General features: G+C 49.4%; 1 protein-coding gene and 1 long non-coding RNA gene across 3 annotated transcripts in view; one reads left to right on the plus strand and one right to left on the minus strand.

Annotated features, from left to right (window-relative positions):
• Positions 1–27,480, minus strand: part of LOC311525057 (flavin-containing monooxygenase 5-like) — a 29,911-nt gene that overhangs the window by 2,075 nt on the left and 356 nt on the right. Inside the window, exons 2-7 of the mRNA XM_084636812.1 lie at positions 25,692–25,880; positions 25,084–25,246; positions 23,855–23,997; positions 2,774–2,973; positions 1,267–1,619; positions 546–618 (exon numbers count right to left, since the gene is read on the minus strand). Of these exons, the coding sequence (XP_084492938.1) occupies positions 546–618; positions 1,267–1,619; positions 2,774–2,973; positions 23,855–23,997; positions 25,084–25,246; positions 25,692–25,880 (1,121 nt within the window). The remainder of the gene's footprint in view (positions 1–545; positions 619–1,266; positions 1,620–2,773; positions 2,974–23,854; positions 23,998–25,083; positions 25,247–25,691; positions 25,881–27,480) is intronic.
• LOC311525058 lies at positions 5,772–15,109 on the plus strand. Of its 2 annotated transcripts, none has more exons than XR_014712668.1 (3): positions 5,772–5,884; positions 13,993–14,127; positions 14,519–15,109. It is a non-coding gene; the product is annotated as an uncharacterized lncRNA (long non-coding RNA). The 2 variants fall into 2 exon arrangements; XR_014712669.1 differs by lacking the exon at positions 5,772–5,884 and adding an exon at positions 13,386–13,844.

Here is a 27,480-nt window from a genome sequence, read left to right on the forward strand (position 1 = left end):
CATCATTCCCCTTACAGATTTCTCAAGAGGTACAGGCTGCTCCCAGTAAAGGGGGTCAGCAGGTCCAATCCCACTGGGAACAATGGAAGCCATATAGTGTCCTAAGTGAAGACAGCTGCCTCTGTGCTGAAAGGGCAACAAATAGGAAAACTATAGGGAGGCAGGGGAATGTGGGATGCAAGAGGGAGAGAGAGAGAGGAATAGGTGGTGGCAGCAAGGCAGAATGTGAGGGATAAAATTCTGTAACAAGAAAGAGGGAAGAATATTTGGGGCAGATGGATAAACCTACTCACACAGATCATTTTTCCTTGTTTGGGGCTCAGTAGGACCCCGCTTCTTACTCACTCTTTGTGATGGGACATACTTCCCCGGGAGACCTCGAGGATGGGTGCATGAAATGCAATGTTTGTTGGCTAAAGGTCCTCATGGGGATAAAGGGAAGCAAAAAGTGAAGCAGGGAAATAGGCAGAAGTGGGTGGAGAGCTGACTGCCCTGGTGCCTTCCCAGCATGCCCAGCTGTTACTGATTCACGTCATAGTTCCTACCGTTTTGCCATTTCCTTTCTCTTCTGGGCAATATCAGCCAGCATGTCACTTGCTGAAGGCAATCTGTTCAGCCCTAGGAAAGAGAAGCCCAAGTCAGAAGGGAGATCCATGAAGTGCTCTCAGACACAGAGAGAACAGCTCCTGGGCAATAAGAGGAACAAAGAAAAGATAAAGAGCCCCAGAGGAAAAAAAGAGTTGTTTGTGCCTCCTCCCTCTTCCCCTGCCCCCAAATAAACCCTAGAGAGTAATGGCTCTTGAACCCTCAGCAACACCTCCTGCCCCCATCAAGGCTGCATTGGACTTCAAAAGGTAGGGAGCGGGGAGTGGGTGTGCAAAGGAGAGGGCGTGAGAAAAGTGCAAAGTATCTGCAGCCAGAGGGTAAGAGAAAGCTAGCCAGACTCCAGCACCAACAAAAAGAGGAAGGGTGCAGGAGTACACAGAGAGCAGAGCTGGAAATGATCTTTTTGGGGGAGGTGACAGTTTTCACAGAAAGTTTCCAAAATAAAATAAACTGGCCTGTATCCGTCACAAAGAAGCAAAAAACATAACCAGATCACCTTTCAGTAGGAAGACAGCAGACGAAAGAGGGAGAGCAGCGGAAATATTGCAAGATGGCAGGTTGTCCACCTGAACAGCACTGGCTTTAGGATTTCCTTGGAAATGTCTGTGCTTTCTCTGTCTAGCAGGCACTAGACTATTTCCTGCATTTTTGTTCACGTACCCTTGAACACACGTGTGGCCCAGCGACCCTGGAGTTCGGCAATGGGCATGACGGCTCCCAATGCCTGGATGAGGCCAATGAAAGCCAGAGTTGGCTTCTCCAGCTGAGGAGGGAAGACAAATTTATACAGGGAGACCTGGTTTTTGACCACTTTGGCACAATCCCCGAGGAAGGGGAAAGAGAAGCGGTATCCCGTAGCAAAGACAACCACATCAATGTCCTCCTCTCTGGTGCCATCTTCAAAGATGGCGCTGGTTTCGGTGAACTCCCTGACGTTTGGTTTTACCAGCACCTTGCCTGAGATAATGCGGTTTGGCAGGTCGTCGTTGAAGGTTGGGTGCTGGCTGAAAAACCTGAATGGCACAAGGGAAATACAAGAAATGTGAAGATCTCTTTGGGCAGAAGATGACCTTCCTCAGGGCAGTAGGCTGCCAGAGAAAAGAGAACTATTTCCTCTCACACAGAATGTGCTAATACTGCAACTGGAAGTTGTGGGAAGGACACTTCAGGTTATTCAGTCCATCCTGCTGCACGTGCAGGATCGCTCCATGCAAGGAATTCTATTGCTTTGTCCAGTCTATGCATTCACCACTTCCTCTGATAAACTCTTTTTGTTCTGTTTCTCCAGCATCTTGCACCGTGGGATCCTGGTCTGTGAGTAGGCCTCCTTGGTGCTACCATAAATCAATGAATAAATAATAACAAACAATTCCCTGGTCTAACAGCTTGCCATTTGCAAGTTCTTTCAGGTATTCAGCTTAAATGATCTCTTTAGGCCATGTCTACACTAGCACCTATGTTGGCAAAACTTCTGTGGCTCAGGGGTGTGAAAAAACACCCTGAGCAATGTAAGTCTTGCCAGCATAAGCACTCATGCGCACAGCACCATGTCTGCAGGAGGCAGTCTCCTGCCGACATAGTTACTGCTGTTCATTGAGCTCGTTTTACTATATCAATGGGAGAGCCGTCTCTCATCGGGATAATGCGGCTACACGAGTGATCTTACAGCAGCACAGCTGTATCAGTACATCTGCGCCAATGTAAGCTTGTAAGTGTAGACATGGCCTTAATGATGTCATCCAGTACCATTCTGTTTACTCCCACATATCACGCAAAATGACTCCTCCCCTTCCTTGGCATTTACATCCCACAAGGATATTTGTAACCAGAGGGATAGGGATGTTCTGGATGGTAGCAGTGGGAATAAGAGCTAGGCCCCAGGTGAGGCAAATGCTGACAGATTTGGTATAGCAGCAGCAGCAATGAGAGCTGGGCCCCAGGTGATGGACAGAGATTGGCTGGGGGAATCTGGCACAGCAAGGGATTGAACCCAGGCCCTAGAGACTCTAGCTGCAGGTTTGCCTAAGAGGAGCTCTGCCCCTCTCTCCAGTGCTTGACAGGCCCCAGCTTTCCACTCTCCTGTGGAGTCCGTGTGGGCGCAATGAACATGATCCTTCCCCTCCTGGCTCCACAGCCCGGAGAAAGTCTCCTGATCTCCCCAGCTCACCTGTGCGCAGGCTGCAAACCATAGATTGCATGGTTGAATTTTGCATTCAGTTTCTTTTCTGCAAAGTAGTTAAGCAGGGATAGAGGCACAATGCGCATGAGGAATTCCATATAGCGAGTGATATAAATTGTGTCCAGGGGGTACCCTTCTTCTCCAATCCGACCAAGTATCCATGCACCCCGCTTGGTGCTAAGGAAAACCTGAAAGAGGGAGAAATGAGCTGTTGGAAACCACAGGCCTTTGAGTTACTTGCCAAGAGCCTCTTTGGCTGAGAACCATTCTCATGGGAGCGAATGGTTCACATCTAGCTGTGTTTCTTTATGATTCCCGTGTCCATGGTGCAGCACCCCCTTTCAGGGCTATGTGGGGAGTGCACACACGCAAATCCAATATTCCTACTATGTTTTTCTAGCAGGCCAGTGCTTAACCCTCTGGTTGAAGTCTCTTGACTATTTCTTCCCCTCTCAGCCTTCCAGGTGAAGCAACAAATCAGTCAGCAAACTAGGTTCAACACAAGAAAGGGAAAGGGAAAGGAAAGTCTCTAAGCAGCTCCCTCCAGGGTATGAGCCTCTGACTTCAGAAGCCCCTGAAGTGTCCATGTCAGAGGTTACTGGGTTCCAGTGCAAGTCTCAGTCTTTCCCCCCCTTTTTAGCTCAAGGGATCTGCACCCTCCTTCTGCAAGGACAGCAGCTCTGCAGGCTGTCAGCCCTCTCTCCAGGGCCAGAGAAGCTCAGCCTATTCCCTTCCCAGGGTGGCCCCCATCTGAGTGGAGTTCCTTCCTTTTAACTCCTCTTCCTGGCCCGATTTGCAGGTGTGATGGAGCAGGGCTACCCTAGCCCAAAGCAGCTCCTTAACCCCTTCCATGCTAGTGCAGGGTTTCTATACCATGTCACAAGCTTCAGTAGTAACGTACTATTATTAGAAATGAGGCATTTACATGTATTAATTATTTTTTTAAAAAGATGTTCCCTACCGCAAAGGAACAACAGGTGGAGACAGGCTGACAGACAGGGGAGGAGAAGGAAATGATGAGACAATGCTAGTCAACATGTTGGGAGGTGGTCTCACCACACTGGCCGCCTAACCATGTGAACTCTCTTACTGACGAGCACAGCCGTTGATCGTTGGAGATGAATGCTTGGCTGCCCAGATGGTGTAGTTGGGAGGGCTTTGGCTTCCTCAGCCTTGGAAGGCTGCTCTGGGAAGAAGGTCTGCTGGGAAGAGATGGGGTCCACTTGACCAAGAAGGGGAAGAGCATCTTCACACACCAACTCACACAACCTAATGAGGAGGGCTTTAAAGTAGGTTCAAAGAGGCCAGGTGACAAAAGCACAGGTAAACATAGAAGAGGGCCACCTTAACAGAGAGCTAGATGTTGGGGGAGAGACATGGAAAGTTACCATAGGGTAGGGGTGGGCAAACTTTTTGGGCCGAGGGCCACATCTGGGTGGAGAAATTGTATGCAGGGCCGGGGCAAGGGGTTGGGGTGCAGGAGGGAGTGCGGGATATGGGAGGGGGTATAGTGTGCAAGAACGGGCTCAGGGCAAGGGATTGGGGCAGAGGAGGAATGTGGGATGTATGAAGGGGCTCAGGGAAGGGGGTTGGGGTGTGGAGTGCAGGAGGGGGCTCAGAACAGGGGTGTGGACTGCGGGAGGGAGCTCAGGACAGGGGGTTGGGGTGCACAGAGGTGCGGGCTGCAGTAGGGGGCTCAGGGCAGGGGGTTGGGGCGCAGGAGAGGTGCAGGGTGTGGCAGGGGGCTCAGGGCAGGGGGTTGGGGTGCAGGAGGGGTGCGAGGTGCAGGCAGGGGGCTTAGGGCAGGGAGTTGGGGTGCAGGACAGGTTTGGGCTCCAGCCTGGCGCTGCTTACCTAAAACGGCTCCGGTGTGGCAGCAGCGTGCACTGGGGCCAGGGCAGGCTCCCTGCCTGCCTGCCCTGGCCCCTTGCTGCACCGCTCCGGGAAGTGGCTGTCACCACAACCCTGCACGGCCCCTGGTGGGGTGGCGGGGGACAGGGCTCCACGTACTGCCCTTGCCACGCCTCCAGGTACCTTGTCCGAAGCTCCCATTGGCTGCGGTTCCCTGTTCCCGGATAATGGGAGCTGCAGGGGGCAGTGCCTGGAGGCAAGGGCAACACACAGAGCCCTCTGCCCCCACCCGCCCCAGGGACGTGGTGCCAGCCACTTCTGAGAGTGGCACAGGGCCTGCGGCACCACGGGGGGCAGTCCCGCAGGCCGGATCCAAAGCCCTGAGGGGCCAGATCTGGCCTGTGGACCGTAGTTTTCCCACCTCTGCCATAGGGTCATCCAAACAACAAGAGGAATCTACTCAACATCTTAGATGTCTATATGCAAGGGGTATGGGGAATAAACAGGAGGAACTGGAAGTATTAGCACATAAGCTAAGTTATGACATTTAGATTCACAGAGACTTGGTGGGATAAATCTCATGACTGGAATGTTGGTATAGAGGGGGATAGTTGTTCAGGAAGGATAGGTAGGGGGAAAAATGGAGGAAGTTTGTTTGAGATCCAGAAGGAGGTGGGAAGCAGATCATTTGAAACACGCTGGGCAAAGATAAAAGGGGGGAAAATAGGGGTGACATCATGGTAGGGGTCTACTCTAGACCACCAAATTAGGAACGGGAGGTGATTGAGGCATTTCTAGAACAAATAGCAGAAATATCCAAAACGCAAGACCTGGTAGTAATGGGGGACTTTAACTTCCCAGATGTCTATTGGAAAAGTAATACAGCAAAACACAAAGTGTCCAATAACGTACTGGGGACCTACGTTCTCTCTAAGCTATCCGGCTGCCCAAGAGTCAATCAAGTGCTGTGCACGTTATTAGCAGAGACCCGCACGTCCAGCGATGTGTGTTCAGGTGCCCCTCCCACTGCTGCTCTATAGCTGCCTTGCTCCTGCCCTCTGCCTTGGAGCCCCTGGCCAGCTGCTTCCGGGACCCTCTTGCTTGCTGTGCAGAGTTGGGGGGGGGCACTGATGTCAGGGTGTCCCCCTGCCCCCCAAGTACCCCATCTCTGAAGAGCAGGGGAGGGGGACAGGGCTCAGGAGTGGGAGGGAGCTGCTGGCAGCTGCTGCGGTCTGAACAAGCCTGCTGGTGAGTGCCTGTGTCCCTAAAGAGACAGTGAACGGTCACTCATATACTTTGCCAGCAGCCAGCACACACACACACTGTGTCTCACAGACACACACACACACACTGTGTCTCACGCATACACACACACTGTCTCTGTGTTTCTCTCTCTCTCTCACACACACAGCCTCTGTCACACACACACTGTCTCTTTCACACTCACCTCCCAACGCATACTTGTGTTGTTATTGTTACTTCTGGGTACTTCCTGCAATGCACATATATTCTCTATAATTTTATTCTTTCAAGGTGCTGTTATTTTAGTTTTTGACTGGTCTGTGCATTTCAGAATTTTATTTCTCTCTCATGTTTAAATTCAGTTCTTTTAGTAGTGAGTTCTAAAATGCCAAACCTGTCCTGGCTGCAGTAATAATCCCTGTGATAACTTTTTAAAAATATATATTATATCTAGGTTTTTTGTTTCTACTGGTGGTGCACATCATCTTGATATTGGTGCACATAACAAAATTCATTCCACACATGGATGAAAAAATTAGACGGAACATTGTTGGGGACATCTTTTTGTTTCAGAAAGTGGAGGAAGTAATGGGGGGAGGGGGAGAGCAACCATTTTAGACTTGATTCTGACCAGCAGGGGGGAATTGATTGAGAATCTGAAGGTGAAAGGCAATTTGGGTGAAAGTGATCATGAAGTGATATATTTCATGGTTCTAAGGAAAGGAAGGAGTCAGAGCAGCGGAATAAGAACAATGGACTTCAGAAAAGCAGACTTTTAACAAACTTAGAGAACTGGTAGCTTGGTACCCATTATAAACACAAAACCCATTATGGTTTTTGCACTGATTTGTTACATTAGTACACTTTGCCTGCAAAGTACTCACTAAATACAGTCCTTGAAGGATAGCTGCTTTTTACTTTGGATTTATGCAAATAGACGACAGATGCAGCAGGGTAGGGGTTCCCATGCAGTGGGGCTCGGGGTTGGGGTCAGGAACCATGGCCAATAGGAACTGCAGCGGCAGTGCTTACAGGTGGAGGCAGTGTGCAGAGCTGCCTGGCCATGCTTCCGCCTAGGACCTGAGGGAGTGGGATGTTGCTGCTTCTGGGGAGGCCCCCCGCCCCAAGGTAAGTGCCGTCCAGAGCCCTTGCCCCAACCCCCAGCCCTGAGCCCCCTCCTACACCCAAACTCCTGTTGCTGCTGGGGGAGAGAGGTGCGGTGGCCCAAAACTTCCCCAATAGCGGCCAGTGTGGCCGGCCCAGGGGTTGCCCGAGCTGCTCAGGAGGCCCCCGGGCCAGCCACTGCAGAAGTCATGGAGGTCCCAGAAAGTCACGGAATCCGTGACCTCAGTGACAAACTCAGTCTTACATATAAGTGCCATTTGTGCACATTTAAATTAGCCAATCTTTTGAGTTTTCAGCCTCTTCCATTACAGTACTTAAGAATAGCTCTTCTTCTTCAGATGATATAGTCTCATTATATGGTGATTATAACATTCTTTCCATTCAACTAGTATATATGGAAGATGTTAAACAAAAGCCATGAGAGTTAGACATTTTTAAATCAGCAGGTCCAGATAACTTGCATCTAAGAGTTTTAAAAGAGCTAGCTGAGGAGCTCACTGGTCCAGTAATGTTGATAAGTCTTGCAGGACTGGGCAAGTTCCCAAAGACTGGAAGAAAGCTAATGTTATGCCAATTTTTAGAAAGGGTAAACGGGATGACCTGGATAATTATAGGCTGACATGGGACTCCATTATTAAAGAATTGGAGGAGGGTAATGTAATTAATGCAAATCAACATGGGTGTATGGAAAACAGATCCTGTCAAACTAACTTGATATCTTATTTTGATGGGATTACAAGTTTGCTTGATAAAGGTAATAGGGTTGACATAATATACTTAGACTTCTATGAGGTGTTTGACTTGGCACTGGATGGCATTTTGATTAAAAAAATAGGATATAAAATTAACATGGCACACATTAAAGGGATTAAAAACTGGCTATCTGATAGTAACTGTAACAGTAAATGGTAAATCGTCATTGAACGGGTGTGTTTCCAGTAGGGTCCCACAGAGATCAGTTCTTGGCCTTATGCTATTTAACATTTTTATTAATGACGTGGAAGGAAACCTAAAATCATCACTGATAAAGTTTGAAGATGACACAAAAATTGGGGAAGTGGCAAATAATGAAGAGGACAGGTCACTGATACAAAGCAATCTGGATCACTTGGTAAATTGGATGCAAGCAAACAATATGAGTTTAATACAGCTGAATGTAAATGTATAAATATAGGAACAAGGAATGTAGGCCATACTTACAGGGTGGGGGACTCTATCCAGGGAAACAGTGACTCTGAAAAAGATTTGGGCGTTGTGGTGGTTAAACAGCTGAACATGAACTCCCATGCGACACTGTGGCCAAAAGAGCTAATGAGATTCTGGGATGCTTAAATGGGAATCTTGAGTAGGAGTAGAAAGGTTATTTTATCTTTATATTTGGCACTGATCGAACCCTTCCCAGAATCCTACATGTAGTTCTGGTGCCCACAATTCAGGAAGGAGGTTGATAAATTGGAGAGGGTTCAGAGAAGAACAAGGAGCAATGGTCTCAAGTTGCAGTGGGGGAGGTCTAGGTTGGATATTAAGAAACACTGTTTCATAAGAGGGTGGTGAAGCACTGGAATGGGTTACCTAGGGAGGTGGTGGAATCTCCATCCTTGGAGGTTTTTAAGGCCCGGCTTGACAAAGCCCTGGCTGGGATGATTTAGTTGGTGTTGGTCCTGCTTTGAGCAGGGGATTGGACAAGATGACCTCCTGAGGTCTCTTCCAACCCTAATATTCTAAGATTCTAAGAGCCATGAGAATGATTAAAGGGTTAGAAAACTTGCCTTACAGTGATAAATTAAATCGATTGCGCTTTTTGAGTCTATCAAAGAGAAGATTAAGGGGTGACTTGATTACAGTCTATAAATATCTACATGGAGAACAAATATTTATTAATGGGTTCTTCGATCTAGCAGAGAAAGATATAATACAATCCAATGACTGGAAGTTGAAGCTAGACAAATTCAGACTGGAAATAAGATGAAAATTTTTTAATGGTGAGAGTAATTAACCCCTGGAACATACCAAGGGTTGTGGTCAGGGGTGAAAGTAAGTCAAGTGACTTTCCGGTACTCTGGGGCCAGCTCTGGCCCCCAGAAGGGGTGGGGCCTACGGTGGAAGGGGCAGGGCTGAGAGGGTCAGAGCCAGCCCACCCTGTAAGGTAAGTGGCCCCCTATCCTGCACCGGGTTAGCAGCAGCAGCAGCCCGGGGCTCCCCTGCTTCTACTGCCCTGGTCCTTTAAATAGCTGCTGGTGCCCTGGGGAAGCAGCAGAGCTCCAGCAGCTATTTAAAGGACTGGGGCAGCAGAGGCAGCTGGAGCCCCCACCCTTTAAATAGCCCCTGGAGCCCCCACTACCCCAGGGCTCTGGGGGCTATTTAAAGGGCCTGCGGCTCCCCTGCTTCTACTGCCCTGGCTCTTTAAATAGCCCCCGGTGCCCTGGGGTAGCAGTGGCGGGGTTTCGGCAGCTATTTAAAGGGCCGGGGCGGTAGAAGCAGGGAAGCCCCGGGCCCTTTAAATAACCTCTGGAGCCCCACCACCGCTACCCCAGGGCTCCAGCAGCGGGGCTCTGGAGGCAATTTAAAGGGCCTGGGGCTCCAGCCACTGCTGGGAGCCCCAGGCCCTTTAAATTGCCCCCTGGGGAAGCCAGGCTGCCCCAGTATGGTGCACTGGCTCTTGCCAGTATGCCGTACCGGCTTACTTTCACCTCTGGTTGTGGTGGATTCTCCATCCCTGACAACTTTTAAATCAAGAGTGGATGTTTCTCTGAAAGATCTGTTCTAAGCAGTTGGGGAAATTCTCTGGCCTGTGTTGTAAAGGAGGTCAGACTGTCACACCCCAATGGCCCCCTCCCTCAGGGGGTCCCCTGGGAGACGCTAATCAGCACTGTATGTTGCTAACACTGTTGCAAGCATTACCAAGCATTTCAGGGAAGGATTAAATGGGTGAGTGTGGAGTGAAAGATTCTTTAGCAGGTTGCAGGCCGAAGCAGGGAGAAAGGAATGGGTTAACTCGACGCTACAGGTCTGAAGATAAGACACTGGCTCCCAAGGCTGATTGATGCTGGGCCACCGCCAAGAAAGGTGGGGGCCTGGATTTCATCCCCAACCACCCGTGAGAAAGAGAGATTCAGCTGCACAAACCTGCAGGGGCTTTAAAACCCAGCGAGACAGTGAAGGCCAACGCGGGGGGTAAACAACCAAAGTAGTGTCCCTAAAGCCGGAGTGTTTTGGGAAATCTGAAGAAGCCATGAAAGGCTGGTTTGGACTGGTACATACAGCTTGAAAAACAAAGGTCCCAAAAGGAGATGCCTCCAAAAGACCCCAGGGACTTAAAAACCCTCCCAGGAGCTGAGGCCAATCAGAGATCAACAGTGGACCCTGGAAGACCTGTGTGCACAGGACAGAACTCCCATCCACCCTTCTCCCTCTTCTTCTGACATTACACCCAGGCCTGGCCAGCCTCGGGTAGGGCGTGTGTGAGTATGAAAGTGGGTTAGGGCTAGGGGCACTAACGCTTTCTTCCTTCCTCTGAGTGATGTGGGGAGCACCCATCACTCTCTGCTGTTTTATTATTTTATTAAGTAAAGCTTTATAACTTAGACACTTGGTGTGTTCTGTCATCTCCTCCCCAAATGATCTTGCAGCCTCAGCCTGATCACGTGACACCTCAGGCAGATTGGTAACAGAAATCCATGGGGCAAGTCCATGGGGCCGGACGAGTTGCATCCGAGAGTGCTAAAGGAATTGGCGGCTGTGATTGCAGAGCCATTGGCCATTATCTTTGAAAACTCGTGGCGAACGGGGGAAGTCCCGGATGACTGGAAAAAGGCTAATGTAGTACCAATCTTTAAAACAGGGAAGAAGGAGGATCCTGGGAACTACAGGCCAGTCAGCCTCACCTCAGTCCCTGGAAAAACCATGGAGCAGGTCCTCAAAGAATCAATCCTGAAGCACTTACATGAGAGGGAAGTGATCAGGAACAGTCAGCATGGATTCACCAAAGGAAGGTCATGCCTGACTAATCTAATCACCTTCTATGATGAGATTACTGGTTCTGTGGATGAAGGGAAAGCAGTGGATGTATTGTTTCTTGACTTTAGCAAAGCTTTTGACACGGTCTCCCACAGTATTCTTGTCAGCAAGTTAAAGAAGTATGGGCTGGATGAATGCACTATAAGGTGGATAGAAAGTTGGCTAGATTGTCGGGCTCAATGGGTAGTGATCAATGGCTCCATGTCTAGTTGGCAGCCGGTGTCAAGTGGAGTGCCCCAGGGGTCGGTCCTGGGGCCGGTTTTGTTCAATATCTTCATAAATGATCTGGAGGATGGTGTGGATTGCACTCTCAGCAAATTTGCGGATGATACTAAATTGAGAGGAGTGGTAGATACGCTGGAGGGCAGGGATAGGATACAGAGGGACCTAGACAAATTGGAGGATTGGGCCAAAAGAAATCTGATGAGCTTCAATAAGGATAAGTGCAGGGTCCCGCACTTAGGATGGAAGAACCCAATGCACAGCTACAGACTAGGGACCGAATGGCTAGGCAGCAGTTCTGCGGAAAAGGACCTAGGGGTGACAGTGGACGAGAAGCTGGATATGAGTCAGCAGTGTGCCCTTGTTGCCAAGAAGGCCAATGGCATTTTGGGATGTATAAGTAGGGGCATAGCGAGCAGATCGAGGGACGTGATCGTCCCCCTCTATTCGACATTGGTGAGGCCTCATCTGGAGTACTGTGTCCAGTTTTGGGCCCCACACTACAAGAAGGATGTGGATAAATTGGAGAGAGTCCAGCGAAGGGCAACAAAAATGATTAGGGGTCTGGAACACATGACTTCTGAGGAGAGGCTGAGGGAACTGGGATTGTTTAGTCTGCAGAAGAGAAGAATGAGGGGGGATTTGATAGCTGCTTTCAACTACCTGAGAGGTGGTTCCAGAGAGGATGGTTCTAGACTGTTCTCAGTGGTAGAAGAGGATAGGACAAGGAGTAATGGTCTCAAGTTGCAGTGGGGGAGGTTTAGGTTGGATATTAGGAAAAACTTTTTCACTAGGAGGGTGATGAAACACTGGAATGCGTTACCTAGGGAGGTGGTAGAATCTCCTTCCTTAGAAGTTTTTAAGGTCAGGCTTGACAGAGCCCTGGCTGGGATGATTTAATTGGGGATTGGTCCTGCTTTGAGCAGGGGGTTGGACTAGATGACCTCCTGAGGTCCCTTCCAACCCTGATATTCTATGATTCTATGAAATCTGTCACAAGACTTAATGATTACAATGGTCCCTTCTGGCCTTAACATCAATGAACCTACTTGAGGAATCCTTTTCTGTAATTTCCTGCTTTCTCTGCACATTTCAGCATAATGGTTAGGTTCACTGCAGTTTCTGCATATCTGCCCGAATGTTGTTTATTTGCTATACCTATGCTGGCTGCCACATTACTGGCATTGTTTCTTGCTTTCCATGTTTCTGTCCTTGGCTGACTTAATTTCCATGAATTTTTCCATTGCTGGTTTAGCTATGGTACTCACAGGTAAATGTTGTGTGCCTCTGGCTTTTCATTTGTGCTTCGGTGTGTTCTGCTACTTGGCATGTACATATTCTATTTTTCTCATTTATTATTTGTGTTATTTTAGTGCTTCAGAGCCCTAGTCATAGATCAAGGCTCCATTGTGGTTGGTGCTGTACAAGCACCTAACAAAAGGACAGTCCCTGCCCTAAGGGTCTTACAATCTAAGTATAAGACAAGAGACAATGGATGGATATTGACAGACTCGGGAGTGAGTACAAGTAGACAATGAGACAATACTGGTCAGCGTGATAAGCAGTACTTTGCACACTAACCACTGTCACATATTTTGTGGGCCTCATGGCAGTGGAGGATTTGAAGGTGGACACTGAGGTAGTGTTGTGGATATTGTGATACAGGAGGGCCACGGAGCAGTGGGAGAGTGGTAGAGAGGAAATATATAAGTCCTAGGCTAATTAAGGCATGGTTCCCTGTAGACTAGGGAGGGTTACTACAGGTTAATTGGAGCACCTGCAGTCAATTAAGGTCCTGCCAGGAACCTAATAAAACCCCCTGCTTCAGTCAGTCAGGGAGGAGGAGGAAGGAGAGAGGACTGGAGCTTGGAGGTGTATTGTGAGATTTGAAAGACTAGAGAACCGAAGTAAGGAAGACCCTGCCCCAGCAGGACTGAAGGTACCCCACCCAAGGGTCCTTCTTGTAGTGTGGGGCCCAAAACTGGACACAGTACTCCAGATGAGGCCTCACCAATGTCGAATAGAGGGGGACGATCACGTCCCTCGATCTGCTCGCTATGCCCCTACTTATACATCCCAAAATGCCATTGGCCTTCTTGGCAACAAGGGCACACTGCTGACTCATATCCAGCTTCTCGTCCACTGTCACCCCTAGGTCCTTTTCTGCAGAACTGCTGCCTAGCCATTCGGTCCCTAGTCTGTAGCTGTGCAAAATGATGGAACATGATGGAAAGGGGCCATGACTGGGATGCACTGCAGTGCAGGGTTAAAATGAAGGAGCTGCAGAATGCCTACCACAAAGCCCACGAGGTAAACAGCTGCTCTGGTGCTGCTCTTGTGACCTGCTGTTTTTACAAAGAGCTGGATGCAATACTTGGGGGCGACCCCACCTCCACTCCGAGGACCACCATGGACACTTCAGAGCCCAGTTCAACAAGGGAGGAGGAGGAGGAGGAAAGTGGGAGCGAGGGTGCTGAGGAGGAGAGGCACACTCCAGCATCCCTAGATGCATGCAGCCTGGAGCTGTTTTCAAGCCAGGAGGAAGGTAGCCAATCATAGCGGATGGTGCTTGGGGAAGAACAAACAGCAGAGGAGGTGCCCAGTAAGTGGCTTTTATTTTGGGAAGGAAGTTGTTTGGTGCGGGCTTTGGGGGCAAAGAGGGTTATGGCTACATGCATGCCTAGATGTGGAATAGGGGGTCTATGTGCTCTCTCACATCGTGGTAATCAGCCTCTGTGATCTCTTCAAAGGTCTCATGCAGAAGCTGGGCAATACGCTTACATATGCATGTTCCTTGGCAGAGCTACTGTGCTCTTTGTCCCAGTCAGGCTAACATGTCCGCGCCACTGTGCCGTGACGGGAAGGGGGACCATTGCTGCACACAGGTAAGCTGCATATGGGCCAGGGTAGAAACTGCATTGTAGTAGAAGACCCGCCCTTGCTTCCCAAGTCATCCTCAGCAGCGAGAGATCTTCCAGGATGAACTCATACTGTGGAAAATGTGGGGACAGTGTTCAGTATAGGGGCCCCCTGCAGCTGTTGGCTCTCCCCAAGGCATAGAACCCCAGAGGTCAGTATGGCCATGAAACAATCAGTCCCCCTTGCCCTTGTGCTTATTCACCATTTTGGGGCTCCTGTGGGTTATATGTGCTCGCTTTGGGACGGGCAGTTTCTGATATTGTGTACACTCTACTTGTCTTTAAGTACAACTGAATCATTGCTATGTCTGGTGTGAACAATGCTACCTCTGTTAAGTGTTGCATTTTGGCTTTACAGATGCAACCTTGAGATCTCAGCTGTCCTTGTTATCATTGGCCAAAAGACTCCAAAGAATCAGGAAGCCTCTGCAAAGAGGACAAGCTGCATGAAGTAAGGCAGCAGTTGCTTAATGAATATCAAAAAGTGCAGGAGTGGCAGGAGAGTGAAAGAAGGGCCCGCCAGCAGAATGCGGATCACCGGCACCAAAGCACGGAGTGGCTGCTAAGCATCATGGAGCGCCAAGCAGACTTGATACAGGCGCTTGTAGCAATGCAGGCAGAGCACATCTGCCCCTGCACACCCCCTGCAGCCCTTGTCCCAGAACTCTTTTCCTTGTGTCCTGTCACCACCAACTCACTTTCCCCCACATCCGGGTTCTTAGTGCTGCCAGCAGCCTCCAACACCTGTAGCTTCACCACTCAGCCCTGCGACCTACAACCCTTACCCACTGCACTCAACCCCCATCACCATGCATTTTAGCCAGCCTGAAGGGCAGCACTCATTGCATGGCACTCCAGACAGGAAGGCTGAGTATGATAACAGGACATACGCAAATCTCTGATTGTCCTGTTCCCCACCCCACCCCCTTCCCTCGTCCCACACAGCACAGATGTGGCATGTCCTTTGTTTCCCAAGCAGTTGTTTCTTTTCAATAAATGAGTTTTTTGGCTTTGAAAACATTCTTTATTATTGCATTAAGTAAAAGAGACCGTAGCCCAGGAAAGCAACAGGCGTGCATCATATGTAGCAAACACATATTCCTACTAACATTGGAACCATTACACTTCAGTCCCGTGCAGGGCACCAAACGTTACTGGTGGCTTTCAGCATCACATTGCTCCCTCAAAGCATCCCTAATCCTTGCAGCCCCGCAGTGGGACCCTCTAATAGCCCTGCTCCCTGGCTGTTCAAATTCAACTTCCAGGTGTCAAACCTCTGAGGTCCATGCCTGAGTGAATCATTCACCCTTCCCTTCACAAATGTTATGGAGGGTACAGCATGCGGATATAACCGTGGGGATGTTGTCATGGGCCAGGTCCAGCTTGCCATACAGACAGTGCTAGTAGTCCTTTAAATGGCCAAAAGCACCCTCCACAGTCATTCTGCATTTGCTCAGCCTGTTGTTGAACTGCTCCTTGCTGCTGTCAAGGCTCCCTGTGTAGGGAGGGTTTCATGAGCCACGGCATTAAAGGGTAAGCCGGGTCTCCAAGGATCACAGTGGACATTTCGACTTTCCCTACGGTGATCTTCTGGTCTGGGAAGAAAGTCCCGACTTGTAGCTTCCTGAACAGGCCAGTGTTCCAAAAGATGCATGCATCATGCACCTTTCCGGATGAGCCTGCTTTAATGTCAGTGAAATGCCCACGGTGATCCATAAGCGCCTGGAGAACCATAGAGAAACACCCTTTCCGATTTATGTATTCAGAGGCTAGGTGGGCTGGTGCCAGAATTGGAATATGCGTCCCATCTATCGCCCCTCCACAGTTAGGGAAACCCATTTGTGCAAAGCCAGCCACAATGTCACCCACGTTACCCAGAGTCATGGTTCTTCTGAGCAGGATGCGATTAATGGCCCTGCAAACTTGCATCAACACGACTCCAACTGTCGACTTTCCCACTCCAAACTGGTTAGCGACCGATTGGTAGCTGTCTGGAGTTGCCAGCTTCCAAATTGCAATAGCCACCTGCTTCTGCACCAGCAAGGCAGCTCTCAATCTCGTGTCCTTGCGCTGGAGTGTGGGGCTGAGCTCAGCACACAGTCCCATGAAAGTGGCTTTTCTCATCCAAAAGTTCTGCAGCCACTGCTCGTCATCCCAGATTTGTGTGATGATGTGATTGCACCACTCAGTGCTTGTTTCCTGAGCCCAAAAGTGGCGTTCCACGGTGGCGAGAATGTCTATGAATACCACAAGCAATCTCTTGTCATGTGAGTTGACATCATCGTCGGACTCCTCACTGTCAGTTTGTAGCTTAAGGAATAAGTTGACTGCAATTCGTGATGTGCTGGCGAGACTCATCAGCATATTCCTCAGCAGTTCAGGATCCATTCCCACAGACCGAAAGGGAAGACAGAGTGTGCAGTACAAAACATGTTGAAAGATGGCGCCAAATGTGGATGGAAGCACAGGGATTGTTGGGATGCGAAGCGATGCATCACGGGGCACTGGGAAAGGACCCAGAATGCCCTGCACCCACCCGCCTCCTTCCCACAAGCCACAGCGCCAGACTGGGAAGAGGTGCTCCGTGGGATAGCTGCCTATAATGCACCGCTCCCAATGCCGCTGCAAGTGCCGCAAATGTGGCCACGCCAGTGCACTTGCAGCTGTCAGTGTGAACACATTGCAGTGCTTTCCCTGCTGCACTGTCCGAGGGCTGGTTTAACTCAGAGTGCTCTACATCTGCAAGTGTAGCCATGCCCTTAGAGGCAGGCATTTGCCTAGACAAACCATGTCATAAGCATAAGCATGTACTTGTGAGCAAATGCCTATAGCTGTAGGGAAATGCCTGTGTCTTCTCCCTAGTTGCCATAAAGTGCCTGCAGATCAAAAAGCAGGTGAGTGATATGAACTGTGTCTGGGGCACACGCTCTATCCCCAGTAGTACTGGAATTCAATGGCTGTTTGTTGGGAGCAACATCGACTCAGAGGCTTGCTGGCCTTGCTCACTTAGGTTGCGGAGTGTTTTAACAGATGGTAACACAGCCGGTGTGGGTTCTCAATTCAGCATTCCCCCAGCATGTGCTGTAGGCCTGATGTCTCTGACAGGCTCCCTAGGCAAAGCAGAGCGGGTACGAACTTTGATGCATAGCAGATTGAGCAAGTCTGCATGGGTGTGTTGGGGACACTGGGGCATGGCCACTAGGTAACTCAAGGGGATGGAAGACCATGAGTATCGATGAAGCCCCCTCGCACTAGGCCCAAGTGTCCTTGGCCCCCCTGCCTGGAGGCATTTGCAGCAGCTCTGCGTACTAGGCCCAAGTGTCCTTGGTCCCCCCGCCTGGAGGCACTCACAGCAGTTACGCTGAGGATCTGCAACAATATGTTGCAGAGTCAGACTGCCTGAAACTAAACAAGGCCAAACAGGGCAGACATGGAAGAAACATGCTGAATAAAGCAGCTTTATGTATAGTTTAACAAATGATACAAAAAACAAGAGAACTAGCTGGTAACTGGATTGACTGGCTATATGGATACTTAGGGCAGCTTGCTATTGGATAAGTATGCTGAAGAAAGGATGTATAAAAGCCTGTGTAACTTCCTGCTCTGTGTGCAAGATTTGAGATTCTATTCTCCCTGTACCTTTCTGAAGCTTCAAATAAACTTTTCTGCTTCTCCACCCCATTGTGATTATTGGGTGAAGCACACCGGGTAGCAAACCAACCCCTGCTGTTGTTTTGCCTCTTGGCACTGGGTGCCGGCAACAGCTTTTGGCGTCCCTGGGTGGGCGACGAGGCTGCTATTTAGCCTTGCCCGGACCCCTCCTGGAGGTCGAGGATTGTGGCGAGAACCGACGCCCAGCGCGCACCGGTGAGTTCATTGGGGGCCTCGGAGGAGACGCGATTTGATCGACCCCGGAGGGCACAACGGTGCAACGCACTCATATAGTGGAGAAGCAGCTGTGGACGATGGTGAGGAACCAGTCCCTTGGACATAGGGGAGAAGCAGCTGCGGGTGATGGTGAGGAACCGGTCCCTTGGATAAGGTAGGAACCTTTTGAAATCCCGATTGTTTGCTCTGTTGGAACCTGGGGACGCCCAGAGTTACCCTGTAGGTATGGGACAGGGACAGAGCTCAGGGGTTAGGGCATGGTGTACGCCCCTAGAGTGCATTCTAGCAAACTGGAAGGTATTTGGTGCAAATCCGATGACTAAGAGCCAATTAAAACGATTCTGTACAGTTGACTGGCCTCAATATCAACTAGAGGACCAGGAGTGGTGGCCACCAGGAGGGTCAATTAATTACAACATGATCCTCCAATTAGTTTTGTTTTGTCAGTGAATGGGTAAATGGAATAAACATTTGTATGCACAAGCGTTTATGGCTTTAAGAGATAGAACAGAGTTGTAATTCTGCAGAGCTGTAATTTTACTCTGACTGGTTTGGTAGTAGCTAATGTTAGTCCCCAGACTCCCACCCCCACTGTAATGGCAGAGCTGGTGTCCCCTTCGGCCCCCACACCCCCACCTTATAAGGGTAGGATGCCTCGGGTTATAGAGATTGCCCCCTCGGTGGGACTCTATCCTTTGCTTACCGAGACTGTTGTTGCTTGCCCAGGGGCAGAGGGATGTCAGGCTACCACTATGCAAGTTTACACCCATGTGCCATTCAATCCAATAGACTTAGCAGCTTTTAAAACACAAGCTGGGGAATTCTCCATGAAACCAAGCAGGTTTATTTCAGTCTTTGAGGGGTGCCTCAGTAGTCACAAGCTGGATTGGGACAACTGTAATATCCTCCTGAGAACTCTGTTGTCTGAGGTAGAGGGATCAGGTTACAGCTAAGGCAAGGGGAGCGTCAGCTTTCAAGCGAGAAAAAAAAAAGAAAGAAAGGAAGCTATCTGTCAAGTTCCTACCCCAAGTAATCGTAAGCGGCTCAGGGCATTTCCGGGTATGGCAGGCTTTTGCAGGATATGGATCTCAGAGTTTGGACTGTGGGCTAAACCCCATACGACTGTGTAAAAGGAGCAGATCATGACCCCTTCTCTTGGACCCCAGAGGCTGACAGGGCATTTAAAATCCTGAAAAGAAAATTGATGGAAGCCCCGGCACTGGGCCTGCCGGATCTCTCTAAGCCGTTTCAGTTATATGTACATGAACGAAAGGGGGTGGCCCTAGGAGTGCTCACACAGCTGTTAGGAGCGTGGAGACGTCCAGTGGCTTATTTTTCTAAGCAACTGGATCAGGTTGCAAAGGGTTGGCCGGCATGTTTACGGGCGGTCGCAGCTATTGCCCTAGTGCTTGAGGAAGCCGAGAAGCTAACATTGGGAGGGGTTATGCAAATCTATACTCCCCATATGGTCCAAGCCTTATTGGATGCAAAGGGAGGGCTTTGGCTCACCCAGGCTTGGATTGCTCGGTAGCAGGCTAAGCTGTTAGAGAACTCTGAAGTCACCTTACAGCCTTGCCCCGCCCTTAACCCAGCCATCCTCTTGCCAGAAACAGAGGAACAGAAACATGACTGTTTAGAGATCATAGATGCCCAGTACTCCAGCCGTCTGGATTTAAAGGATGTACCCCTCCCAAATGCAGATTATGAGTGGTACACCGATGGTAGCAGTACTGTAATAGATGGGCAAAGGAGGGCGGGTTATGCTGTTGTGACCCTCCATGACACTGTGGAAGCTGAAGGTTTGCCTGCTGGGACCTCTGCCCAGCTTGCCGAACTAATAGCCCTGACCCGTGCACTTGAACTGTCAAAAGGAAAGCGGGTCAACATTTTTACCGATTCAAAGTATGCTTTTGGTGTGCTGCATGCTCATGCTGGCCTATGGAAGCAAAGGGGAATGCTGACAGCCCAAGGCTCCCCAGTCAAGTACGGGCCCCAAATCCTCCAGCTCCTAGAAGCCATACAACTTCCCTTGGAAGTGGCGGTGGTACACTGTAAAGCCCATCAAAGGGAAGATCAAGATGTGGCCAGAGGTAACGCCCGGGCAGATAGAGAGGCTAAGCATGCTGCCACCCTGCCATCCCCTCAGACTGTGAATGCCCATATGCATGCCCTTATCCCATCAGTAGGGGAGCTTCCAACCCCTCAGTACTCTGGGGAGGAGAGACAGCTAACTGACAAACTCGGTCTCCGGGAAAAGGAGGGATGGCTCCATTCCCCAGAAGGGAAGGTCCTCCTACCAAAGGGCCTGATCCGGTCAATGCTGCAGAAACTACATCAAACCACTCATGCTGGCAGGGAAGCACTTATCCAACTAATGGGAAAATACTTTATCACTTCCGCACTCCGACCCCTGGCTGCCCGGACTCAAGGGTTCAAATATCTCCTTGTCATAGTGGATCGGTTCAGCGGATGGCCAGAAGCCTTCCCATGCCGTAACTGCACTGCCAGGACAGTGGCCCTCAAGTTTGTTAAGGAGCTCATTCCTCGCTTTGGACTCCCCCTGTGGATGGAATCTGACAACGGGACACACTTCACATCAAAAATCATTCAAAGCATCTCACATGCCTTACAGATCCCCTAGAAACTCCATACGCCCTGGAGACCGCAAGCCACTGGTGTAGTGGAGCGTACCAATCAGACCCTTAAACGGCATCTCTCAAAAGTGTGCCAAGAAGCCTCACTGCGATGGCCTGATGCTTTGCCCCTCGTCCTACTCCGTATCCGCGTTCTCCCAAAGGGTAGATTAGGGCAGTCCCTTTGAAATTATGTTTGAAAGGGCATGGCCTATGAACGGCACCCCGGTTCTGTCAGGGGAATGGGAGTTGTGTAATGTTTTTTTGTCACAGTATATGTGTTCCCTGTCTGCTGTTCTCTTGTCTCTCCACAGGTATACCAAGGATTCCCAGCCTCTCCCCCTGGACTCTCCCGTCCACTCCTTACAGCCCGGTGACTCCGTGCTTGTTCGTACCTGGAAAGACGAGCCTCTCCAGGAAAAGTGGAAAGGACCCTATACCGTCCTGCTGACCTCCCATACAGCGGCAAAGATCGAGGGCCACAAGAACTGGATCCATCACTCTCGTCTGAAGGCAGTACCCGCCCCCTCGTCAGCAGGACAGTGGACCGTCCAACCTGCTGACTCCTCATCTAGTGACAATCTCGGGCTAAAGCTACTGTTTAAAAGACACAAATAGCGGGCACCTTAATGCTAAAATGGGCCCACCCAGGTACTGGAGACCCTGGGTTGGGAAGACTCTGGTAATAATTAGTTGGGTAACATTGTTATTCTCTGTATTGGTATTTCCAAACTGTGCATCTCGGGAGCATAACTCCTTTGTTTCGCTTGCGCACCATCTTGCTACTTTAACAAACCAGGCTGATTGCTGGGTATGTGCTCCAACTCCACTGTCCCCCAAAACGGGAATGCTCCTTGACATGCTGCCCTTGACCCTAGCAGAATTAGCCACCACCAAAGAGCAGGAAAGAACGGACTCGCCATTCTGGAATAAGACCTCTTTACAGCAAGCCACCTATCAGGACCAGGAGTATTCAGTTGCTGTACTCACGGAGGGAGTATTATGTTTTACCCGAAACCAATCTGATTACTATGGGCGTCCTGTGGGAAAAAGCTCCTGTGTTATTACACAGTGGGCTGATGAGTATTGGATAAAGACCAAAAGGGGAGGCCAACAATGTGGGTGTAATGGTTCCTCCCCTTTTAGGGAAACTCTTACAAATAATCTTACCACAAAAAAAGGGTTTGGAAATATAACTTGCTGTCCAGTTAATATCTCCAATGTAGCAAGCCAATGGTGGGTTTGTAGTGGTCCCTATGGCGAGTGTAATTTGAACGGCACAATTAGAAACGCCCCCACTTGTACCCAATCAGGAGGATGGGATGCCCCCTTAGGGGCATATGAACTGTTTGGAAAAGCAGCCAAAGCAGCCTTAAATATCCCAGGAATCCCCTTAAGAAACAGTCCTTACTGGGCCCTACAGGGTCACTATTTTGTATGTGGGCCGAAAGGCTTAAAAGGTGCTGCCAGCCAACTGGACAGGTAGCTTTTATATAGCTCATGGAGTTCCTCATCTTTCCATAACTGCCACACTGCTGAAAGGAAAGATTAGAAATGCCCGAGATACCTCTGTTGAGTCACGAGAAAAGACCCTGCGGCGACTGACTACGGCATTGGAGGGCAATATGAAGAATTCCCTCTCAACTGAGAAGCTTGAAGGGTGCTCTGTACTGGGAATAGCGCCACTGTTTACCGGGCCAGCCATGGCATGCATAGGCCGCTATACTGTAAGGCTGCAAATGGTACTTGAGAAAGTGGCCCTAGAGTTAGAGGACTCAGTTAGTGATTTAGGGTCAGCAGTAAAAACATTAAATAAAGAGGTACAGCAGCTCAGGACGTTTTCCCTCCAAAACAGGCTGGCTTTGGACTATCTCTTGGCATCCCAAGGGGAGGTTTGTGCCCTCGTCGGGCCCTGATGTTGTGTATATGAAATCTATGAAAAGGTGGTACAGGTTGAGGCCCATGCCCAAGCCGGAGCACAGGTTGTCTACACTGCCCCAGAGAGCGATTGGTTGCAAACCTTGTTTTCAGGCTGGGGTTTGTCGTCTTGGCTTGGTGGTTTGTTTAGCCTGTTATTGACATTTCTCTTTCCTGTATTGCTTGTATTAATGGTATTATGCTGTGCAGTATCATGTGTCAGGGCCCTTTTGCAAAAGTTAATAAGTCATTCTCTTCAGGGCTATCACAAAGTGCTTATGCAAAGTCCTATTGTAAAGAAATAAGTAGCCCAAGTGAGAAAACTCAGAGCCAAGGCTGTTGAGTGTTCTCAAAGGGGGGAGTTGTTGGGGACACTGGGGCATGGCCACTAGGTAACTCGAGGGGATGGAAGACCACGAGTGTCGATGAAGTCCCCTCGCACTAGGCCCAAGTGTCCTTGGGCCCCCCCCACCTGCCTGGAGGCACTCGTAGCAGCTCTGTGTACTAGGCCCAAGTGTCCTTGGTCCCCCCGCCTGGAGGCACTCACAGCAGTTATGCTGAGGATCTGCAACAATATGTTGCAGAGTCAGACTGCCTGAAACTAAACAAGGCCAAACAGGGCAGATATGGAAGAAACATGCTGAATAAAGCAGCTTTATGTATAGTTTAACAAATGATACAAAAAACAAGGGAACTAGCTGGTAACTGGATTGGCTGGCTATATGGATACTTAGGGCAGCTTGCTATTGGATAAGTATGCTGAAGAAAGGATGTATAAAAGCCTGTGTAACTTCCTGCTCTGTGTGCAGGATTTGAGATTCTATTCTCCCTGTACCTTTTTGAAGCTTCAAATAAACTTTTCTGCTTCTCCACCCCGTTGTGATTATTGGGTGAAGCACACTGGGTAGCGAACCAACCCCTGCTGTTGTTTTGCCTCTCGGCACTGGGTGCCGGCAATAGGTGGGCCTTCCAGATCTGCTCCCCATTTTTCACTGCCCCCTTCTATTGCTCAGTCTGCCGGTACACCGTTGAAATCCATGGGAATTCCACATGGGGGTCAAACACAAGAAGTGGAAGATTCCCCCAGTGTGGATTGGAGAGGGGAATGGGGCCCCGAGTATGGCTGCACTCTGGAGGGGAAGTGTAGACATGAGGGGGAAAAAAAGCACTCGGCTGATGAGTCAGCAGAAATCACACAGTGATAAGCCACAACATTCTGACTGTTCCGTGGCGTAAAATAATTCCCTAAACCAAACCTGAGCTGCGGTGTGGCTGAGCTCCACTGCCAGGTCCGTTCCCGAATTGCCAACGCCGATCACAATGACTCTCTTCCCCGAGAACTCCTGGGGCTTCTTGTAATCGCGGCTGTGGAAGTAGCGGCCTCTGAACTTTTTGATCCCTGCAAAGAAGGAGCGGAGCAGCTGTGGGTGTGCCCCATGCCTCCTGCATTGTCCTGGGGGTCCAAGATTCAAGAGAATAGCAGGACTGCAAGGGTCTGCAGCATTCCTTGCGCCTTGGGCAGGAGTTACACACAGCAGTTAGATAATCCATGATTGTGTAAAACTGAGTACAAATCCCTTTCCTCTGAGTGGACTCAAGGTCCACATCCTTGGTATATGTGATGTCATCATCCTGCTTGTTCTCCAGCCCCCAGGAGTAGACAGGGACCCCTCGATTTCCAATGCAAGTGACAAGCAGAAAAAATAATCTTTAAAAAGCGTTTCAGGACTTTAAATTAAATGAAGCAAACTAGGGCAGAAGTCAAGTTTTCCCCTCCCCTTTTATAGGTTACCTTTAAAGCTGGACTGCACAAGGAAACTGAGCTGTTGATGACACTCCTCTGGGGGTCTAATATGCAGCTGGATTTGGCTCTGGATGTGCTTTTCCTTGCTCATAACCTCTGCAAGCCCCACCTTCATTTTAACCCTTGTGACCATGTATACCAAGGAACTTTTGTTTCAGAACTTGGAAATTTCATTTCAAATTTTTAACTTATTATTTTTCATTTTTTCATTTTATTATTTTTACTTTACTTAATAAATTCTCAATAGTAATATTGCATAATAGAACATCACAGTTGAAATACTTGATTTTCATTTAATCTGTTAGTTTTAAAATTGGTAAGGGCAGGTACTATTTAGTAATGATTGAAATACCTTATTTCTTTGATCACAAAGCCTTCAGATTGTGTCATAATTGAAATGTGAAACTATTAATTTTCAAAATCTCTTGTGAAATGGAAATTCTGAGTTTCGACCAGCTCTAATGCTGAGTGCTCTTGTAAATGCTGCCTCCAGAGTCCAGGCCTCCAGCACAGAACAGGGAGTCCACTAGGAGCCTCTGCAGATCTGCTACCTTCTCCATCAGGAAAGCCCTCTGGTCCCAGGCCACGTGAGGGGATGGAGAGGCTGGAACTAGAACATAACATATGGAGACGCAGGGAGACACAAAGGGTTTAGTATTAGCTTTGCGCTCCGCGTCCTACCTGGGAAGGCGTCCAGTGGCAGATGGGCGTTGGTGTGATGGCCGGTGCAAACCATGACCCCATCGAAGATGGCTGACTCCTGCTTCCCCTCAGTCTCCGTGACAACGTCCCATTGGCCCGTGGTGGAGAAATCCGGGCTCTTTGTCACACTGACCACTGTGGTCTGGAAGGAAAAGGGCACTCACAGAGCTGGTACCAGCGAATTTCATCCATTCCCTCGGAATGGAGTCCCTGACACTAACCTCCTCCCTATGCCTGATTCAGCAACCCAGCCAGGCAACACGAGGTCAGCACACAGCTGGGAGCAGCAGCAAGAGGCCAGCTGGGCTCTGTTAGGTTTTGCCTCACAGCCTCTGCGCGCTCACTGGCTCCCACAGAGAATGGGGCTGCAGCGGCTCCTGGGAGCTGGGCCGTAACTTCCGCCAGGCAGCCCCCAGATGAAAGGAGGTCCCAGAACAGCCCCTCTGGTTCTCCCTGTTCCATGAGTGTGAGATGTTTCCTTACGGGGGGGCGGAATTCTTTCACCTAGATCTTGCACACCTGTGCATGTGCACACTCTCTCTCACTCTCTCTCTCCTACTCCTGGTCGCTGGGCCAGCTCTCCTCACCTTGAAGCGGATGTATTTCAGAAGGTCGAAGTGCTCGGCGTACATGCGGAAATATTCCATGACTTTGGAGTGGTGCATGTAGTTGGGGAAATCGGCCGGGATGGGGAAGTCACTGAAGCACATCATCTCCTTGGAGGTGTTGATGATGACAGATTTGTAGATGCTGGCCCTGCCCTCTTCAGGATTCTCCTGTAGGGAGCAGGAGAACATTATGGAGTGTAACATTAACTATGTGAATTCCCAAAGAACTAAAGCTCTACAAGTTAAATAGCCAGAATTACTGACTCCGTTTGCAAAAGCTGAGGTGACAGTCATCTTTTGAGTGTCTTTGTCATGTGACATTAGCCTGGGGTGCAGTGGGAACACAATGACATTTCTTTAAATGTTCTTTAAATCCCCTGTGGGGATGACAAATAAAACCAGCAGGAACAAGGAGATCATATGATTGTCTTGAACTTGCAAGAATCATAGGAAAACCTAAAGCACAGTGAATTTAGGAAGGGATAATAAAAAATAGGTTACTGGCTGGAGTCATTTCTAGCGTATAGAATTACTGGCACTGGTTTATAGTCCTTCCTGAGATAAACCATGTCTTCCTCAAGGTGACATATTTTCTTAACTATTTGACTTTTATGCCAGGTACCTAAATCACGTGCAAGACCAAGTGACTGTAGAAAGAATCAAAGGCCTTGTTTTCATTACTAAAAAAGGTGAATTTTTTACCTCATGGAGACTAATGTACCTGAGTTTTTCTCTAGGTAAACCCTCAGTGAAAACCAGGCATGTTATTTTGACCATGAGTTTAACTCAATCCCTGGAGGGGGCAGAGGGCTGTTTACCTCTCAGGAAAACTAAAGTTCCTGGTCTTCACTGTCTTATTACCTCAAGTGAGTTACTCTGAGGTGAACAGCAGACTTTTTCCAGCAGTGAAGCCAAGCCCTAACTTGGTGAAGTGTATACCTCTCCCCAGCCAGATTAACAGGGACCCTGCCCCAACAGGAACTTGTAGGGTTGCCAATTTTGGTTGGACTTATTCCTGCAGGTTTCCTCACAAGACATAACCTTAAATTAAAAATTAATCTTTAATTCCTGGAGACTCCAGGACAATCGGGGAGGGGGGTAGAACCCTGGGGACATGGCCCCAGCTAAGACTCCCTCAGGTTATTTGCTAGTAGGGAAATCTCACCATAACATCACTGTGGGCAAAGCTCAGAGGAAACAGGGCATCAGAGAATCTAAGCTGAAGTAAACTGCTCTGAGCAGGGAGCGGGGCAGCAGAAGCACGTTAAACCGTGTATGTTAAAGCCAGAGAGGGTCTCCTTCAACTCGCACCTTCTTTCAGGCCTGGCGCACATTAGTTACACCTCTGCAGACTCCCTCACACATTGGTAAGGGCCTGATCCAAAGCCTCCAGGGTCAGTGGAAAGACTCTCATTGACTTCACTGGCCTTCGGGTCCGGCCCGTTGCAGGTGCATGGAGCATTGTCTACACAAGAGTATTTTTACAGACTCTTCCCCCATGGCTAGAACCAGCTCAGCAGCACCTGGTGCAGGTGGAGTTTTGGCTGCCACAGCCCTTTTCAGTACCACACCGATTATACCGGCTGTGCTGGGGCTCTCGGGAGGGGGGAGGGGGGTTAAGTGCAGCTCAGCTGCATTGGTGTTAACAGCACTGGAGATGTTTGTACAGCTCCCTAGCGCAGTAAGGCTGTGGTGGAGTCTGACACATGGCTACTGGCCCTGCATTGTTTTGATGCTAAGCAGAGGTTGGAGTATGCAGAGAAATGCT

The sequence above is a fragment of the Lepidochelys olivacea genome (genome assembly GCF_965140295.1).
Source record: "Lepidochelys olivacea isolate rLepOli2 genome assembly, chromosome: 8".
Lineage (NCBI taxonomy): Eukaryota > Metazoa > Chordata > Testudines > Cheloniidae > Lepidochelys > Lepidochelys olivacea.